A 21,061-nucleotide genomic window follows, 5' to 3' on the forward strand; every position below is an offset into this window, starting at 1 on the left:
CTTCCCATTGTCAATTATGTCCAATTTCTTAACCAATGGGCCATTAGTTTTTACTTATAAATAGAGAAAAGTTACATTTATAACTTCAAAACCACAGTGAATTCATCTACATATATGCATTTAAATTATTTAGCTTTACAAAATAATTTTAAAAGATCAGACAACATAACTTTCTTATTTATAAAACAAAAGTAGTTATAATAGTAGTTACATAAATTTATATGTCACTGGGCCTTGGCCTATATTGTATTATTAAAATAAAAATGAAATAAAATAAGTACAAAATAGTTACAATATATTTTAAATTATCAAAAAAAAGTCGTGCATTTAGAAATAAGTAATTATACTTAACTAATCAAACATAAGTACAAATAAAGTTACAAATGTTTTTTTTTAAAAATCCTAATAAACAAGTTACAATTCATAAAAAAAGCTACAAATGTAGCATGAAAAAAAAAAGTAAAATTTTTTTTTAAACAATCATAAATAAACAAGTTATACATTTATCAATACAAAATTACAATACAAATTTTATGAAATGAAGCATACTGTTAAGGCGGAGGGAACAAATAGTATGACCTTATCCGGTCTATGGATTGAAATGTTAAAGCGTTTGACGCTTAATCAACAGAAATATTGGTTGTACTATTAAACATTAAAATATGGAATGTATATAGTTTGGTTTATAAAAAAAAAAATAACATTTGGTTTCTGTAATTCTTTAAAACTACTTCACTATAGCGTGCAAATAATTCATACAATACAATTCTTACCTTCTGGCCAGAAATACTAATAAACATGAAATCCTTAAAAACTAATTTATAATAATATTTTGTATACAATTCAATTTAATACTTAACATATTGAGACGTCCTTCTTTCAGTATTATCTTCGTTTAACTGTGGTATGGATTACTTCAACACGACATATGAAAAAGCAAGTGAATAATATTTTACTTGCGACTTGCCCGACGTCCAGATACAACTTACACAACGCCTCAACGGCCGAACGACAATAAATTATTTTATCTTTTTAGATGTCTCGACGACAAAAATGACAATTCAATTAACAAAACGAAAAATAAATGCCTCGACGGCCAAATACAATATAAAATAAAAACGCCTCGACGGCTGAGCAAAAAACAACGTGACAACAAGAAAAAAAATAATACAACAGCTAAAGGCGCACCGACCAAGTCGATAGCGGACGGTATTTAGATAACAAAAACAAAACACGTTTAGTCGCGGTCAAAGTACGGCCGATATCATACCTCCGTTCTGGTACAGCGTGGCGCGCGCAATTAAATTAAAATTTTTATTTGATGCACGAACCCATACAATAAATTCAAAATCATAAAAACAGTCAGTCTTCTTCTAACGTCCTTTAATATTTGTCTGAACTCAACTTCCATACCAGGTTGTTTGATGGTAATTTTCTCTTCAATGTTTAATTCGTGTATGTTATCAGGTTTCTTCGGATCTTCACCTTCATTATCGCTATCAAGTGTTAAATCTACAAAATTATTTTCTTCAGAGTTAACAACGTGCATTTTTTTTACAACCGGTTCAACTGGTTTTAACAAAAATATAAATTTGATAAAAATGATTAAGTTTATAATCATAATAATTTCCATAACATTAATTCTCTCATCCTTCCTTTTGCGTGTTTGAAAAAAGGCTGGATCAAAATTTATTGGATTCTAACAAGAACATAAAAAGTTTTACATTTTATTATACTATTATGAACATTGACCAATAGTAACTAATAGAAATACTGAGCTAAGGGCTTAAACAATTTAATAACATAGAAATATAGGACAGATATAATCATTGATTATAAAATTACCTCAATTTTGAGAAAATCAATGAACAATCTCGGTAATTTTCTTATTTTCAGTTTCACTTCCATCATCGCTGTCTTGGGTTAAATCAATGAAATCTCCTGCGTTTAAAAACGAATTATAATTTCCTTGTTTTATAATTTTTATGTTATATTCAATTAACAAAATAGAAAAACTATATAATTATGCCTAAGTTACCGGGTTCACATACGCCCAACAATCTGTCACCAGCCCCTATGTTTTCGGTATTGTCATTGTCATAATTTTCAGTATCATTATCTCCTAAGTTTCTAAATTTTTAAGTTGTTATAAGATGTAACACAGGCTTTTATCAAATTCAAATCATTATACCGCATGGGTATAGAACCCGATCTAATGGTAAGTTATCATATATTTAATCTAAGACACATATCTGTGTTCTCGTCAGCCTTTTGTTTTTTCCTATTAGCAACAATATCTTAAAGCTATCAACATAAATTTTGGTTTCAATTACCGTACTTACTTCATTTTTCTTGTAAGTAAGTGTTACCTCAATGTTATGTCATGTCAATTGTTTCAAAAACAACCTAAACTTAACCTACAATGAAAATAAAGTTTTTATTATATATACACATAACATAATAAGATAAGTTCTGTTCTAATAAAATTCTATAAATTTACTACTAAGAAAACATATTAAAAAAATATGTGTTCTTTTACCTTTCCTCGCTGTTATTTGATTTATGATTATCGTTACAAAACTTAAGTACAATAAACTATTATGATAATTGGATTTTCCCTTACAATTTGTCCTGTTTTCCCTTCATTAAATAAGTCGAAGAATTGAATAAGCCTTATAAATATTGAATAGCATAGAAAAATATATGTGCTAAAATTCATCCAATAGCTTTTTTTGATTCACTAATAATAAAAAAATATTTAAAAAATTCTTCACAGCTAAAATTTGGAAACATTAAACAATACTAGTTTTAAATTTTACTGGCTTTAATTTCGGGACAAGGGGTCGGATCGAGTTGAAATTTATAAAGAATAAATGTATAAATAAATATGTGTTATGTCTCTATACGTCAATAGGGGTTTAGTGGTGTTCCCTGTGTTTAATAATGTACATCGTTATTCTTTGCGTTTACTAAAAAATACGCCAAAACAGTAAATTTTTGGAAAATACTTAATCTTAAAAAGTTGTGGTAATGTATAGACTAAGTAAAATAATTTCGTGTAACGATATCAAACTAAAATAAATAACATTTTGGACATTGACTAGTCTTTCTTAATCATTCAATTAGACGTTTATAATACTGATTTATAATAGTAAAGTATAAAAATATTTGAAACTTCAAATTTGGTTTCATAAAAAGTTAGGTTTGTATCATAGAAAAAGGCAATTTAAAAAATATTACCTCTTAACGCCAAGTCCGTGAAGAAATGCCATTGAAATCGTCCAAAGTTCTGGAACTTGTTCTAAAATTCACGTTTGTATCGATTACTATACATTTTTAAGAGGACGCCTCATGTTCACTTTAAAAATACATAAGTTGGCTTTCTTGACACAGCTTTTCCAAAACATGCCTTATTCCTATCCCATCCTAAGTTTTTAATTCTTATAGCATTAAAAATAGTTATCCAACCAGTCAAAAGTTGTAGTAAATTTTTCTAAATTTAAGCAGTCAATGAAATATATGCGTTACGTCAAGTGCCGGCCCTCGTGGTCCTTGTCTTCTTAATAACTACTGTTAAGTCCCGTGAAGACGTCCCCTTCTCCGAAATATAAATCATCCTATTCGCGGTTGCTAAGTATTGATAACCGTCCGTCGACGGCTGTTGTTATGCAATTCAACAATCGACTTTTGCTGGGGAAATTTCCCAAATTTGCCCTTTAAGGGCTCTAACCCAGCAGGGAGTGCAGCTAGAGAGATGCACGACCCTGCATTGTAACCGCTAAGTCACGCCCTGTCTGCTGATATTAAGCGCGCCAAGATTCAATGTGTTATTTGTACAGAAAAACGACTTGTGCTTACTCACACACAAAATACTTTTCTTTCGACACTTGTGCAAAAATCAATGCATAACTTTTTGCCTTCTCCTTAGATTGTTCTGAAGTTCTGATGGTATTATTGCCATTAGTCTATTGAGCACATACACCATACTTAAAAGTTCATACATGTCAAAATTGATGCCAGAAAAGGAAAATTTAACCATATATAGGCATTTTTTTTGGTACTTTTCAAGCGAGAGAACACAAATAGATGGGATTGTTTTACGTTTTATATCAAATAATAAAATTTCGACATAAAATCAAGAAGATAGCCCGATCGCCGGGCGATGCTCAGAGAATATGGTAGGGATGGCAGATGACGTTATGTGGTTTAAGGATTGTACATTATAATTAGTACAATGTTATCGGGAGAAACTACTAAAAAACGCCTTTTTTTTATAAACATTTCTAGAAGGCAATTTTGACAGGTATGAACTTTTGGTTATGGTGTACGTGATCGGCAGACTTAAAGCTATAAAACCATCAACACTTCAAATCAAACCAAAGAGCAGGAAAAAAGTTATGCATTGTATTGCATAACCTAACCGACCTTCTAAACGATAAAATATCTATTAAACTTACTATGTTGGTGAATATAATTTGGTTAAACTATTCTTATAGTGACTTATTTAATATATGTAACTAATTGCTATTATTTAAAGTCATTTACTTTTTATAAAATTGTGTTTTTTCCATAATAACTATTTTGTGTATTTTTGGAACAATAAATTATTAATTGAAACTTAACAATATTGGATATTGTCTTCAACAAAACTATAGCGTTCCGAACTAGTATTCAGGTAAGTAAGTAATTGTTTTTGTGTTCATTTGTTAATTTTCTTTCTTTTTTTGACGATACATTTCCCGATCTTAAATAACTTTTAATATATAAGATGTTATTATAAACTAATGGTATAATACTATTCTCAATTAATATTAGTGTCTATATACTTTTTTCCACATCTCGTCACGTTCACTAATTATTATTACTATACACATTTATATGATTGTTTGTGTTCGTGCGATTAGGGTAAGTTTTTTAGGATGTACTTATTTAATTTAACTTTAAAAAAAACAGTAAAAGACTTATATTGTTGGGTTTTACAATGGTTCTCGCTAGTATTTCTTTATTGTTAAAGGACAGTTAATAAATAGTCACAGAACCTTAAGTGTACTTTTGGTAGTACTAAAAAAAATCTAGACTTGTTCATTTTTTTCAAAAGGTAAAATATGTTTTCGAATACCTATGTTTGTATATTCTTAAAGTTATTTCAAATCAAAGTCACACAGTGTTTTAATTATATCTTAGGACTAAGTAAAATATTGTCCCTTTTTAGATAAAATAACATTAAAATTTTTAATAATAATTTCACCGTTTGGTCGTCAAGGCAATTTTTGTCTTGTACCTTGTAAACAACACGGTTTTCTTCGCATTTTGATCTTGACAGCCCGGATAAACACTTTGAATTATTCTAACCAACCTCTGTTAAATCAAAAAGCTTATTTCGATTATCATATCAAACTTATACTTACTTATTCTTGTTATTTACACTTTTATTGCATAATTATTTTCAGTTTTTTCTACATTTTTTATTATTTTTGTATATTTACATTCTACATTTACTTGTAACACTTTTGTATTTTGTGTTAATTGTTTTTTTGTTTATTTCATTGTTTTTTTTATATATTTATTAAGTTTCATTCTTTTGATTTTTTATACAACGTTGAACGATTACAGGTAAGTTCTTATATATAAGATGATGTCATAAACTAAAGATAAAATACTATTCTCAATTAGTACAATAGTGTCCACATACTTTTTTTTCTCTTCTCGTTACGTTTTTATAATTAATAACTATTTCTATGATACACATTTTTATGAAATGTGTTCGTAAGACTAGGTTTAGATTTTTAGGATGTACTTATTTAATAAAACTCTAACAGTCATAGAAACTTAAGTGTTCTGTTGTTAGTATAGATACTAAAAAACTGCTTTAGAAAAAAATGTATTTTTAGTTAGTAAAAAAAATTAATTTAACAACATGCGTCGGCTGTATATTGTAGCTTTCTTGATCCGGCGTTTCAATAATATTTATTACTGAAGGAATTTTGAAAAAGAAAAGCTGATAATTTTATCTTACCAAAACCAATTTAATAAACTAAATGACTAATTATTTTCACTTTTAAAACTTGTACATTTTTTTTAAAAGATAAAATATGTTTTTCAATATGTACATATAATATTCTTAGAGTTGTTTCAAATCAAAGTCACGCGATATGCGTTCGGAGCTTTTTTTTTAAACACAGTATTTTATTTATATTGTCATAGGACTAAGTTAGAAAATATTGTCACTTTTTAGCTAAAATGGCACCGTTAGAAAGAGATCCACCCAAATTCTTATTTGATCATATAACAGACATAAACGAAGACTTCTTGACGGACGACGAAGAAGAGTTATTTCCAGAACGCCTTATATACAAGTACTAAAGCTTGATAAAATAGTAGCTGGCTAGTCGAGTTTAACAACAGCTAGTGTTAATAATACAATTGTTTTTTTATGTATAATTCGTTTTAGCGACATAGACACAAGAGATAGAGACACGGACGAAGAGATTGACATAAACACCGACGAGTTAAATAACTATATACCTGAAATAGTATTGGAAGTCATTAGACAATGGAGTACATACTTTAATAGTGCTGTTCCGCCACTTGTCAACAACCATGACAGAAAGACAGAGGACAGCGATGACGAGTCAATTGAGACAGACGAAACCGACGACAGAGAGACAGAAGACAACGATGACGAGTCAATTGAGACAGACGAAACCGACGATAGAGAGACAGAGGACAACGATGACACAGAGACAGAGGACAGCGATGACAAAGAGACAGAGGACAACGATGACACAGAGTCAGAGGACAACGATGACGAATCAATTGAGACAGACGAAACCGACGACAGAGAGACAGAGGACAACGATGACGAGTCAATTGAGACAGACGAAACCGACAAAATCCACGACGACGACGAATATTCCCGGAACTTCATGCCCACATACAGCTTCGATGCAAGGCTTGCATATTTCAAGTAAGTGCGACCGCTTGGTATTACATTTTTCATATTTTGTGCACCATATAGCTTATCATTGTAAATTAATGTGTACATCAAAAAAATGATTTATTTCCTTCCGGCCGGGTGATCATATTTTGTTATCATTGATGACGACTTAGATAACCTAATCCGAGAAATAGTATTAGAAAACAACTGGAATACATACTGTAATACTTTTAGCGCCATTCGCCCGCCTGTCAACGAACGCCGACCAGTTGAGTCAGACTCGGACGACCCGCAGCCGTGCTCATCATCAGGTCTGAAGAGACCGCGTTCAGACTCTGATGATGAGCAACCCAGGTCAACAAAGCGGAGACGGCCAACGTCGTACCAGTCAGAAAGCGAAGAAAGCGAGTCGGACAACTTTCAATAGTACTCCAGCCGATAAACTGTGGCCGGCAAGTCGGCGAAGCCGTTGGCGGACACGTGTGCTGTAGTAGCGCGAGATGCTGCAGCCACTGTCTCCGTCCAATCGCATCCCGAACTTGTCCGGCCGGCCTGTTGAGGAAGACGTGAAGTAGTAATCCAGACGATGGAAACGAAGGGACAACTCGGGAACGACGGTGACGGTGCGAGCCAGTAGCGCGAAATGCTGGCTCACCGTCCCATCTAACCGTATCCTGGACAGTCTGTCGGGGAAGATGTGTAGCGGTGAAGCAGACGGCAGTACTCCAGACAATGAGTGACGAGGAGGCGATGGAACGACTCGGGTTGACACTGTTGTACGAGTTCTGCATAGTTATTTTTCTGTTTAATTTTACATTTTTTTACATAAATGTAAAAAGTATTTTATTTTAATGATAAACAAATATATATATATATATATCATTTGTTTTTGTAAATTTAAATTCGTTTATCAGTTCACTAAAAAATTGCTTACCAGCTTTGTCTCACTAAATATTATTACATTTTAATAATATTATAATATTACTCAAGTAGATTACTGAAGACACACATAACTTCTGTGTCTGAATTTAAATATTTTCAATTGAATTTCAGAACAAAATAATAATAATACATGTATTATATGTTCATTAAATATTATTATTATTCAATATATTATGTATATTGCAAATTTGGATTCTAAAATGACTTTACCACTGATGGCGGAGACGTGCTCGGTGGCAAACTATTGGGCACATTTGAACCTGGTAATCTACTTTTTGTATGCGGTGGCCGTCGGAAGACAGTTTACGTTTTTTAATTAGATAGGATTTACTGCGGTGGAACAAAAAATGATATAGGTGATTTGTTTATTTTGTAATAGAAGAAAAGCACGGGGAAGCGGCGGTGAATGGATATTTTAAATAAGTATAAAAACGGCTCTTAATCGGGGTGTGCATGTGTGTATGTTTACTACAAGGGCTCACTTCCTGCCTCTAGACTTACTATTACACAGTGTTATAATATTGTATGCAGTACATACCTTGTCGTGGAGTCACTCGAAGCTCTATGACCTTGTCGATATTCCTTGAGTATGTGATCTTGATATGCCGAAGTGAACGTTGTTTTAACACGAATGTTTTCATCCATAAAATATTTCAAACACTGGCGTTTTAACGTTATCTTATGACCATCTGTTTCTCGTTAAAGTGTAATTCAGTACACGGTCTACCAATGATATTATAATAATCAGTGCGCTTGTCAGAAATAACCACGTCTACTGAGTTATTATAAGCCGACTACATTCCTTGCTGACCAAAAATAGTCACATGGGTGTAGTAGGATTGTTCGACCGCTAGAATTAATGTCCTTTAACGGTACCTTTAAGAGGAAAGTAATTAGGTATAGGTATATGTATATAATGAACGAAAGAACAACAGTGTTTTTGTTGGTTAATAATGACACGTGTGTGATAAGAAACTCGTACGGTTTAAAGTATTTAAGTAATTGAACTGTAATGAATATAGTATTTTTATATATCGCTACGGACTCGGCGTATGTATGTGTAAGGATAATAAGGAAGGATTATGTTATTGGTGGCCGCGGCGGACTGATAACAGCTACCCGACTTTGGCGTCCACACAATAAGGAAAGGAAAGATATTGGTGGCCGCGGCGGACTGATAACAGCTACCCGACTTTGGCGTCCACACAATAAGGAAAGGAAGGACATTGGTGGCCGCGGCGGACTGATAACAGCTACCCGACTTTGGCGTCCACACAATGAGGAAAGGAAAGATATTGGTGGCCGCGGCGGACTGATAACAGCTACCCGACTTTGGCGTCCACACAATAAGGAGAGGAAGGTTGTAAGAGAGATGTGAGAGAGCAACTGCGCTTCGCTGCGCTGTGGGCTGGGTTAAATAGTGCGTTTCTGTGTTGGTTAAGTTCGTCTCGGATAAGTTCGTGTCGAGTCGTGTGTTTAACTCCTTCTTTAATGAACCTATTGTTATGTAAATGTTACGCCTAAAATGAGTATGTACGCTATCTATTAGAGTATTTTAAGTTTATTGAAATTATTCAAAGAGGTTCTATATCACACTACGCGCGTTGTATATTGAATAATAATAACATGATAGTTATATAAAAATGTCACATATAGTATAAATTTGAATATATAATATGTTATTACAAAATGATAGTTTAATAAATATAGTTAAAACTTAAACATATGCTTTATGTTACTACAAAGTGCGGGCTAATTTTTTTATGTTACGCCCTCGTAACATGATAAGGTGTATAATAATGGATAAAATAATAATAGTAATTATGATAATAATAATGGTTAGTTATCTTAAACTATGAGAATATAATGAAATGTGATACATGTTGTTTCCCCTTTTTTTATTTTATTATGAATATATTATATTTTTTGTCTAAAGAATTTAAGTGTGTGTATTATTGTGATAATGTGTGATCATGTGTTTTTGCTTTGTTCTTTTTCTTGTGATTTCGTGGTCTTTTATAACCCATACGTTTGAGTCTACGCTTGTTCTTTATGGCTTTATAGTTTATTAACTCAGTGGACTCACCTGATACTGAGTTGGGTGATAATGTTGTGTTTTTAGAAGTTTGAGATGATTGATTATTGCTCCCATCGATGCCATGTCGTAAAAGTATTGGTAGTATTGTTTGAAGTCGTAATTCCTTCTCATGTCGAATACGAATAAGAGACATATGTTTCTGATTGAAATTGAATGGTGTTTCCATAGTGATATGTTTGGTCATTTCGAGAACAAAAGCTCCGCAGTCATACCCGTTTTCTTGATAGGGAGAATCACCTTGAACGATTGTCCAATTAATTGGATCAATGTTCATAAGATCTGTGTATTGTTTCAACATGGTTGCAATGGTATTGGTTACTTGCGGAAAATATGTGTGTAAGCTATCATACTGTGTTATAGTATGTGATGGGATGTGTACTGTGTTTAGAATCCAATGGCAACCGCACACAATTGTTGGTAAAAACAAATATTGTTTAGAAAATATGTTGTGTTCGATTAAATTTTTCTTGGCGTTTTCAAAGCCATGTGTGAGGAGTTGATTAATGAAATCCGTATTAAATGCATAAACGTTTGACTTGGAATAATTCACGAGAAGTCTCATGTAGTCGTCAATAATGAAGTTTGAATACCAAGCATTTCTTTTAGAAAATGTCGACATGACAGTAAGATTGGTTGAACTACTGAATTTAAACACGTGAACCGTTGCGAAGGTCGAACGAATTACTGTTTGTAATAGGATTTCAGGATTGTATTGTTGGGGTGACAATAGTATGGCCATCCCTTCTATTACCAGGCTGTATTGAGGATTTGACAATCCGGTTTGGTTTGCGTGTCCTTCGTGATTCGTTTCCGTATAGATGTGGGCGGTCCGATGATTGGTTGCCGATGACCGTATGTGATGGAATAGATCCTGTTGTTGTACACATTGATAGATTGTAGATAAAGAAGGGTCGATTATGTGTGAGCATAGGTGTGTATGTTTGTTTACAAATTGGTGTTGTGTTTTTTATACAAAAAATGATTTTGGTGAAAATGAGGCATGTATCGATTTTATAAATGTAATGATTCATTATATATATATATATGTTTAAGTTGTATATAATGTGATAATAACTTAAGTGCTAGGTTATATTGAAATACAAATGTTTTAGACACATAATAACAATTATGACATGATTACATTTGATAATAATATTATTTAATAATTGGGAATATATGAGATTGTATATAATAAAAAGGTTTTTTTTTTTATACTTTTATATTTTATGTTTTTTTTTTTTTTACATAAATCAATGATTATAATATATAATTTAGAGAATATTTTGAGTTAAGTGATATTTATTAAGATTTAATATTTAAATGTTAAATACATGATTTATGATAGTATTAATTATGTAATTTTTTGTTTTTTTTTTTTTTATATAAGTTATATATATTTTTGTTTTAAAATTGTGTTAGTGAATTATATTATGTTTAGTAATAAGCCTTATTCTATATTAGTATATATTATTGTATATGTGATATATATATAGTATAAAAGCGTTGATTATTGCATATTTATTGATGCATTTGTTATATAAAATTATGAACAAAGTGGTCATAGTGGTGTAGAAATATTAACTATGGAATAAATGTCATCACATTGTGTGATTAAAATAGAAACGTATGTGTTAATTTAACTAATGTATTTTTTGTTTCTTAAAAATATAGTTTTTTGTAAATAAGTTTTGAAATATTTTAGAAAACTTTAAATTTGTTTTTTTTTTTTTTATTACTTAGATTAGATCTAATATAATTAAGGATGATTTTATTGAGTAGATATACTCGTGTATGCTTAATGATAATATGTATAAAAGAATTTTTGTTGTATATATGTTTTTATTACGTTATTCTAGATTTAAGAAAAGTTGATCAAATTTGTATTTTGTGTCATTAAAGTTATATGATAATTATAAGAAAATTGTATAGTGTAATTTATTCTTGGCTTAAGTGAATTTTATTGTGATGGGCAATTTTATTGAAATGATTTAGTTTTGTTTAATATAAGTGGTAATTTATCTTAATAAAGTATTTATATTCTTGTTAATTTGTGTTATCTATCTCCCTTTTAGATGATTTGTGTATCAAAATTGTGTTTTAATTTTGCTGTAACGCATTTGACTCAATGCATAACATTAAAAGTAGTTTTATAATCTATTGTGAATATATTAATTATATGTGTAATGTATGAGTTGTATGAAAAATATCATACTTTTATACCAAATTAGAATTTTTTATATATTTTTCCTAGTATGTATGTTTTGTCTGATCTTAGCGTTATGCAATTGGTCCTACTTGGCATCATTTATGTATTTTTTTGGCCTGTGTGTATTTTTATTATTTGTGTAATAGAGTATTTATCAGCATCTTGTTTATATGTTTAGACTTTATATATGATATCTATATTATTGATATCTCATTTATGTATGTTTATATTTGTATTGTAAATAAATGATCAATAGCATTTCTTGTATCATTATTCAATATATTTTATTGTTTGTTTGGCTTTCTTATTATGTATGTAGCCTATATTAACATTCTTTATGAAAATAGCCTGTGTTTTTTAAAAAAAAAAAAATTTTTTATTATATATTTGGTATTTGGTCTGTATTATTTATGTAATATTTATTACCATATTTTATGTATATATTTTTTAATATTATCATTATTAATATCACTTATTATACAAGGATTATTAATATTATTCTTATGTAAATTAACTTTGCGATATAATGCTTATATTAATTATTGGTAGTATATTTAATGTTGTAATTAGTATTGATGCTATATCCCGACATTTTGTCGGTAATAATATTGTGTGCGATGTTATTTTTCTATGTTTGAAACCTTAAATTAAGAAAATCCTATGGGTCGCAATTTTATTAGCATTATTAGGTTATAAGGACATTTCTCGTTTGCATTTGCCATTAGGTATCTCGGTTTGTAATTAGAAAAGTGTTTTAATACTCGTATTAAAGTAATGATAGTTTTTGATTTGGTATTTTATGATAAATTTCAGTTTTATATTTATGGTTCATTAGGTATACTAGTATGATCTTTTATTTCGGCCTGAAGCCTCGCTTAAGCGTATTAAAGTGATATTTAAAAAAAAATTAGGTGTGAATTGTAGTTGATTTCGTGTAATACAGTAATATTGTGTATAAGGATTGTTTGCAAAAATTCGATAATTGTTTATGGGATATGTGGAAATATTGTGAATGTTAGGAAATTATACTATTTTACGCATTATTTTTTGTGAAATAATTGTAATGGATTTGTTTACTGCATTATTAAAATTATAAAAGGGTGATACTTTTATACTAAATTTGATTTTGTTATATTATTGTTTTTATAATATTTGTTATAAAGATTCATAATGTTATACGATTTGCTTGGCGAATATTATTATTATGTTGTTTAATGAAAACCTATTCTTGTTAAGTTCATTGCTATATTTATATAATTTTATCGGTTTCAATATTATATATTTGGCTTATATAAAAGCGTTATTTATTTATTAATGCTCTATTTATTAGCATTAATATTATTTTTATTATTATATGTTAGGCCTATGTGTATTGCCCTTTATATATATATATATTTTTAGCATGTATTATTATATGAGTGGCCTTTATTTTATAGGTGTTATGTATATTATTGTTATTATTATAAAAATGAATTATGTTAGAACAATATTATTTTTGTATTCAAAATTTATGTTGGTATGATGCAGTGGTTATAATGTTAAAGTTATTTACATCTATAATAAGATAGTATATAGATCTATAGTACGATATTCACCAAGATATGTAAAAAATAAAATCAAAATTAAGTATTTGTGTATTAAAAGAGTTACATTTCCTCAGTGTATTGACAAAGCTGAAATTATTAAGTGTTTATGTTTGTGAAAATTTGGATATGTTACAAAAAAACATTTTGTAGGTTTATATATTTATTAAATATTTAAGTTTGTAAGCAAATTAGGCATTTTTGAGAGTTTTGTAATGAAAAATTTAACGATATTTTTAAGAGTTTTATGTCTGGTTTACAAAGAGAAGTTTTGTCACCCCTGTTAAGTGTTCTACAGAAAAATCGGTCGGGGCTCAATTATCCGTGTATTGCCGTGTTAATCTCGGTTAGATCATTTAATGACCTGGTTGGCGTCTCAGTAATTTTGTTATAACAGTATTCAAGGGTGCCTTCTAATTGACTTAAGTTGTTTCGTTCATAAGTACTATATGTATGTTTAGATTCCATTTAAAACGTTTTATCGGATGTTAGTTATATATTAGTGTAGTATGTATATTCTAATAGTTGTAATATTTTCAAAAATGGTTTTTGAACTGTAGAATGAAAAATAAAACTTCTAGTTATATCAGTTGACAATATTTGATTATTTTTTTAACTTTAATGTCAGTATTTTTAAGAGTTCGTATGTTTATTTAATATATAATTTACTTAATGTTTTATATTTATATTTCTTGTAATTTACCAAGTTTTGTAGTTGTGAAAAAATTGGGCAGCGGTTTTTTTCGGGCGAAGCCAAAAATTTTGTGATTTGTGGAATAAAAGCTTTTTACGTTGGGCGCCATTTTGTAATAGAAGAAAAGCACGGGGAAGCGGCGGTGAATGGATATTTTAAATAAGTATAAAAACGGCTCTTAATCGGGGTGTGCATGTGTGTATGTTTACTACAAGGGCTCACTTCCTGCCTCTAGACTTACTATTACACAGTGTTATAATATTGTATGCAGTACATACCTTGTCGTGGAGTCACTCGAAGCTCTATGACCTTGTCGATATTCCTTGAGTATGTGATCTTGATATGCCGAAGTGAACGTTGTTTTAACACGAATGTTTTCATCCATAAAATATTTCAAACACTGGCGTTTTAACGTTATCTTATGACCATCTGTTTCTCGTTAAAGTGTAATTCAGTACACGGTCTACCAATGATATTATAATAATCAGTGCGCTTGTCAGAAATAACCACGTCTACTGAGTTATTATAAGCCGACTACATTCCTTGCTGACCAAAAATAGTCACATGGGTGTAGTAGGATTGTTCGACCGCTAGAATTAATGTCCTTTAACGGTACCTTTAAGAGGAAAGTAATTAGGTATAGGTATATGTATATAATGAACGAAAGAACAACAGTGTTTTTGTTGGTTAATAATGACACGTGTGTGATAAGAAACTCGTACGGTTTAAAGTATTTAAGTAATTGAACTGTAATGAATATAGTATTTTTATATATCGCTACGGACTCGGCGTATGTATGTGTAAGGATAATAAGGAAGGATTATGTTATTGGTGGCCGCGGCGGACTGATAACAGCTACCCGACTTTGGCGTCCACACAATAAGGAAAGGAAAGATATTGGTGGCCGCGGCGGACTGATAACAGCTACCCGACTTTGGCGTCCACACAATAAGGAAAGGAAGGACATTGGTGGCCGCGGCGGACTGATAACAGCTACCCGACTTTGGCGTCCACACAATGAGGAAAGGAAAGATATTGGTGGCCGCGGCGGACTGATAACAGCTACCCGACTTTGGCGTCCACACAATAAGGAGAGGAAGGTTGTAAGAGAGATGTGAGAGAGCAACTGCGCTTCGCTGCGCTGTGGGCTGGGTTAAATAGTGCGTTTCTGTGTTGGTTAAGTTCGTCTCGGATAAGTTCGTGTCGAGTCGTGTGTTTAACTCCTTCTTTAATGAACCTATTGTTATGTAAATGTTACGCCTAAAATGAGTATGTACGCTATCTATTAGAGTATTTTAAGTTTATTGAAATTATTCAAAGAGGTTCTATATCACACTACGCGCGTTGTATATTGAATAATAATAACATGATAGTTATATAAAAATGTCACATATAGTATAAATTTGAATATATAATATGTTATTACAAAATGATAGTTTAATAAATATAGTTAAAACTTAAACATATGCTTTATGTTACTACAATACTATATTTATGTATGAACACAAATAATTATAAAATCAATTATACTAACTTATAATGCATAGTTGTTAAAAATAAAATTTGTTTACCTTTAATGATGCAAATAATGGTTAAAAGAATATTTGCTGTAATGCGTATGCAACAATTTTCCTACTTTAAAGAGTTAAAAACAATTTTTATTAATTTTTACTGTGTATTTTACAAAATTTGAACATTGATAACACATAGTCAAACAATTGTGTTGATAAATTTCAACGACAAATATATAGTATACTATAACATTTAAAGAACAATAATAATCTTTTGTCTGATAATATAAGTATTTAACTAATAAAATATTCATAAACTAATTATTAATACAACAATAAATTTAAAAATTACAAATGTTACTATTTTGAAAATATTCAATCAAAAATATTAAATAAAAACAATATCTATACATTTGAAATTGTTCAACTTCTATAATACTGATTTAAATTTTTTTCTTTTAACAATCGTTGGTAATTAAACAAATCTAACAAAATCAAAATTCAATAAATAAAATTAACTATAAGAATTATCTTAGGCAAGTTCAAAAAAATAATTTACTTGATTTACTGAATTCATTAAATACAAATTAATAGAATTACTACTTTTTAAAAGAGAGAATTATTGTATATTAATACATTTGATATAAAATTTAACTGTGATAGCCAAATACCTGTGTCAGTTATAGCTAAAACTTTATGATAAAATATCCGTAATGTATGTCAGACACACAATATATGGGTTATATCATTGTAAGAAATAACTAAACTGAAAGCAGACATTTGAACTACCTTAGATAAGTTTAATCAAATAAAAATAATATACTTACATATTAATATAAATATTGGTATAATCAAGAAGCGATTCCTTGTATGTAGTAGTATGAAATTCATACATTAATTACTGATATTTTTAAAAATAAATGAAACGGGTATATGAGTATTATCAACCCACATACACAAATACATGCATTAATAATTATTTTAAGTTAACACAACACACTTTTTATTCAAATTGCTTAGTGTTGATATTATACATTCACATGAAAAAATGTCACATTAGAAATAAATGTTTTATACTTATAATTTACACCTTGATATATAATTGTAAGGTCTTAGGTCCGATTGGAAAGACATTTCCATAGCAATTGATATGTCATACTCAAAACCAATTTTACATGATAACATTGGTTTTTAAAAGATGAAATATTTTCAGTAAAAAAGCTTTCAACCTAAATTAAAAAAGCTAATTGAAATCGTATTGAATTAAATTACCCATTAAACTCTAATAAACTTACCTATTAAATTAATGCTTTATATGTATAATTTACACCTTGATTTAAAATTGTAAGGTCTTCAGTCTTGGGTCCAATTGAAAAGACATTTCCATAGTAATTGGTATAGCCTATTCTCAACGCCATAGATATTTCTGACATGATAACATTGATTTTTAAATGATAAAAGATTTTCGGAAAAAAGCATTCAACCTAAAATAAAAAAGCTAATTGAATTCGTATTGTATTAAATTATCTATTAAACTTTAATACACTTACCTATTAAATTAATGGTGTGTCCAAGAATGTAACGTCAAAATAAAGTCGAGAGCAAATATTATCAATTGATATATTTATGCAAATATTTCAAAAACTATAAAATAACGAGTTATGACTTAACTACAATGAGCATGCTATCGTATTTACTATAAAGTAAAATGTAAATTTACTAACATTTTTTAATTAAGTTTGTAATTTCTCATTTCACTAATGGAAAATGTGTGAACTGTGAAGTTAAAATTTGTTAGCGACAGAGGTTATGTACAAATAATAAAATATATTATGGGTACTGGTCACTCGATTATTCCGTGGTAACTGATGCATAGTTTAGATACTAGATTGTTATCTGAGATAACCAGCTAATGACTAGCTCCAGCTAGATTAGGTTAAAGTGTAAAGTCCGTTATCCGTAACAGTCTACCTTTCGTCTAATAATGTGTGGTTATTTATTATATCTGATAATGATACGGAATGCGTTAACATCAAATTATTATTATATTTGATGTGATGACCGTCGTAATAAAACTACTTGTCTTTGTCGAATCAAAATTATTAAGAAATATAGACAAAAATTCAAATCTTTACAAAGTCATAAACAGCGAACAAATGGATGAAAATTAAAAATTCAAACACTAACATTTTATTAGATTTTTTGTCTTTATATTTATGGAATTTAAAACATATGTTCCCATTTGAAAAAACGAGGTTCGTACTTATTTAACGTATAAGGGTTGAAGATAAAATTTTTCTAAATATTGAAAAATGTAGCTAAATATGTACCTAAAATTTTAGGAAAAAAAAAATTCGCAAAATATTTATACTTTCAGAGAAAATGAGTGTCTTACGTTAGTTGGATCACCCTGTATATGATCAACCAAGAGTTGTGTCATCCGACTGATGTCCTTTTCAACCATAGCTTTCGAGCGTAAGTTCACACTATGCAAGGTTAGGCTCACAAAAGGTATGTGATTACCTGGTATATGATTCTAGGTATAGTTTATCACCGTGGCCGCAGCCGGAACCGGTAGAGATACAGTAATGTTGTGCGTGATCCTCGCATTTTTTGGTCATTCTTGAAACAATAATTTGTTTTATGGTAAGTACATGAATGGAGGGGATAGACGAATGATAATTTACATATATGACATTATCACAGTGACTTTATGATAACAAACACGTCATTTTAGCAATTGACGTGTATTTTCGTTTTTTGTAACAGTTAAGTCAAGTCCTTTGATGTCTAGAACAATAGGTTGTGATAAAAATGCACTTGTTTACGTCACTGACCTTGACTTTGAATTATAACAATATTGACGTCTTTCTATTGTGTCCCAGAACCGGTATTTTATAGACTACTCTTTAATAAAACATTTTCCATGAACTTTAAATAATATATTTTAAATATTGTCCTACTTGAAATATGAGATAATAAGAGGACAAGATACATTTCTAGTGGAAAGAACCAAATAGAAAGTTAGCCCAACTAATGATTACAAGAACAAATGTGAATTAGTTATTTCAACTACATGTTTATTGTGATCCTTTAATAAACAGACTTTTAGTTGGACCTACTTTGTATTTTAGGAGGAATTACTTATTTACTTAAATTTACAGCTCTGAAAAGGTACATCTTGTGCCTAATATACTTTGATATTTGAACGGGTTGCTTTTTAAGAAACTTATTTATTAATGATACTCTGACTTGAGGATCTGTATAATAATATATTTAATATTTTAACTCGTTACGATCTAATATTATGAGAAATATTCAAAGATTGGACAAATATTTTGTACAACGCTAACCAAAATTGTTCTTAACTAGAGATATATTTTACCCGGTTATAGTGTTTTTTAGAAACATGAACTGTCTGTTACTATACAAATAACATTGCCATTTGCGACATACTTTAATAAAACGTTTTCTATGAAGTTCAAATAATATTTGTAAAATATTTTCCTACTTAACATATGGGAGAATACAGGAACAAGATAAAATTCAAGCGAAAAGAACTAAATAAATAGTTGGCTCAACTAATGATGACAGGACCAAATGTGAATTAGTTTTTTTAAAAACAAATTTGTTGTGACCCTTTAATAAACAGACTTGAAGTTTGACCAACTTAGTATTTTAGGAGAAGTAACTTATTTATTTAAATTTACAGCTCTGAAAAGGTACATCTTGTACTTCATATACTTTGATATTTGAATGGGTTTCTTTTTAAGAAACTTATTCACTAATGACACTCTGACTTGAGGATCTGTATAATAATATATTTAATATTTTGACTCATTACGATCTAATATTATGAGAAATATTCAAAGATTGGACAAATATTTTGTACAACGCTAACCAAAATTGTTTTTTACTAGAGATATATTTTACCCGGCTATAGTGTTTTTTAGAAAAATGAACGGTCTGTTATTATACAAATAACTTTGCCATTTGCGTCACACTTTAATAAAACATTTTCTATGAAGTTCGAATAATATTTGTTAAATATTTTCCTACTAAACATATGAGATAATACAGGGACAAGACAAAAATTTAGCGGAAAGAACTAAATAAATAGTTGGCCCAACAAATGATTACAGGAACAAATGTGAATTAGTTATATCTACCACAAATATATTGTGATCCTTTAATAAACAAACTTTTAGTTGGACCTACTTAGTATTTTAGGAGGAGTTACTTATTTATTTAAATTTATAGTTCTCATAAGATACAAGTTGTGCCTAATATGGTTTGATATTTGAATGGGTTTCTTTTTATGAAACTTATTCATTAATGACACTCTGACTTGAGGATCTGTATAATAATATATTTAATATTTTGACTCATTACGATCTAATAATATGAGAAATATTCAAAGATTGGACAAATTTTTTTTACAACGCTAACCAAAATTGTTTTTTAATAGAGATATATTTTACCCGGCTATAGTGTTTTTTAGAAACATGAACGGTCTGTCATTATACAAATAACATTACCATTTGCGACATACTTTAATAAAACGTTTTCTATGAAGTTTGAATAATATTTGTAAAATATTTTCCTACTTAACATATGGGATAATACAGGGACAAGATACAATTCTAGCGGAAAGAACTAAATAAAAATAATTGGCCCAACTAATGATTACAGTACCAAATGTGAATTAGTTATATCTGCTACAAATTTAATGTGACCCTTTAATAAACCGACTTTGAGTTGGACCTACTTAGTATTTTAGGAGGAGTTACTTATTTATTTAAATTTACAGCTCTCAAAAGGTACATCTTGTACTTTATATACTTTTAAATTTGTACGAGTTTCTTTTTAAGAAACTTATTCAAAAACGATACTCTGACTTGAGGCAATGTATAATTATATATTTAACATTTTGACTTATTACATTTTTATAGTAAGGGAAATATTTCAAAGGTTGGACAAATGTTTTGTACAACGCTAACCAAAATTGTTTTTTACTTAAGATATATTTTACCCGGCTATAGTGTTTTTTTAGCAATATGAACGGTTGTTTATTATACATATAACATTGC

At 29.6% G+C, this 21,061-nt stretch overlaps 1 protein-coding gene across 1 annotated transcript; it reads left to right on the forward strand.

The window, feature by feature from the left end:
• The first annotated feature begins 6,240 nt into the window (after window positions 1-6,240).
• LOC126832719 (probable ATP-dependent RNA helicase ddx56) lies at window positions 6,241-7,364 on the forward strand. Its single transcript, XM_050564013.1, has 3 exons — window positions 6,241-6,356; window positions 6,452-6,967; window positions 7,172-7,364. The coding sequence occupies exons 1-3, from the start codon at window positions 6,241-6,243 to the stop codon at window positions 7,362-7,364; spliced, it is 825 nt and encodes a 274-aa protein (XP_050419970.1).
• Window positions 7,365-21,061: the final 13,697 nt, after the last annotated feature.

The sequence above is a fragment of the Adelges cooleyi genome, unplaced genomic scaffold, assembly GCF_023614345.1.
Source record: "Adelges cooleyi isolate 19-005CV unplaced genomic scaffold, UGA_ACOO_1.1 ACOO_flye_CR_arks_rails_tigmint_CR_PRNA_0, whole genome shotgun sequence".
Lineage (NCBI taxonomy): Eukaryota > Metazoa > Arthropoda > Insecta > Hemiptera > Adelgidae > Adelges > Adelges cooleyi.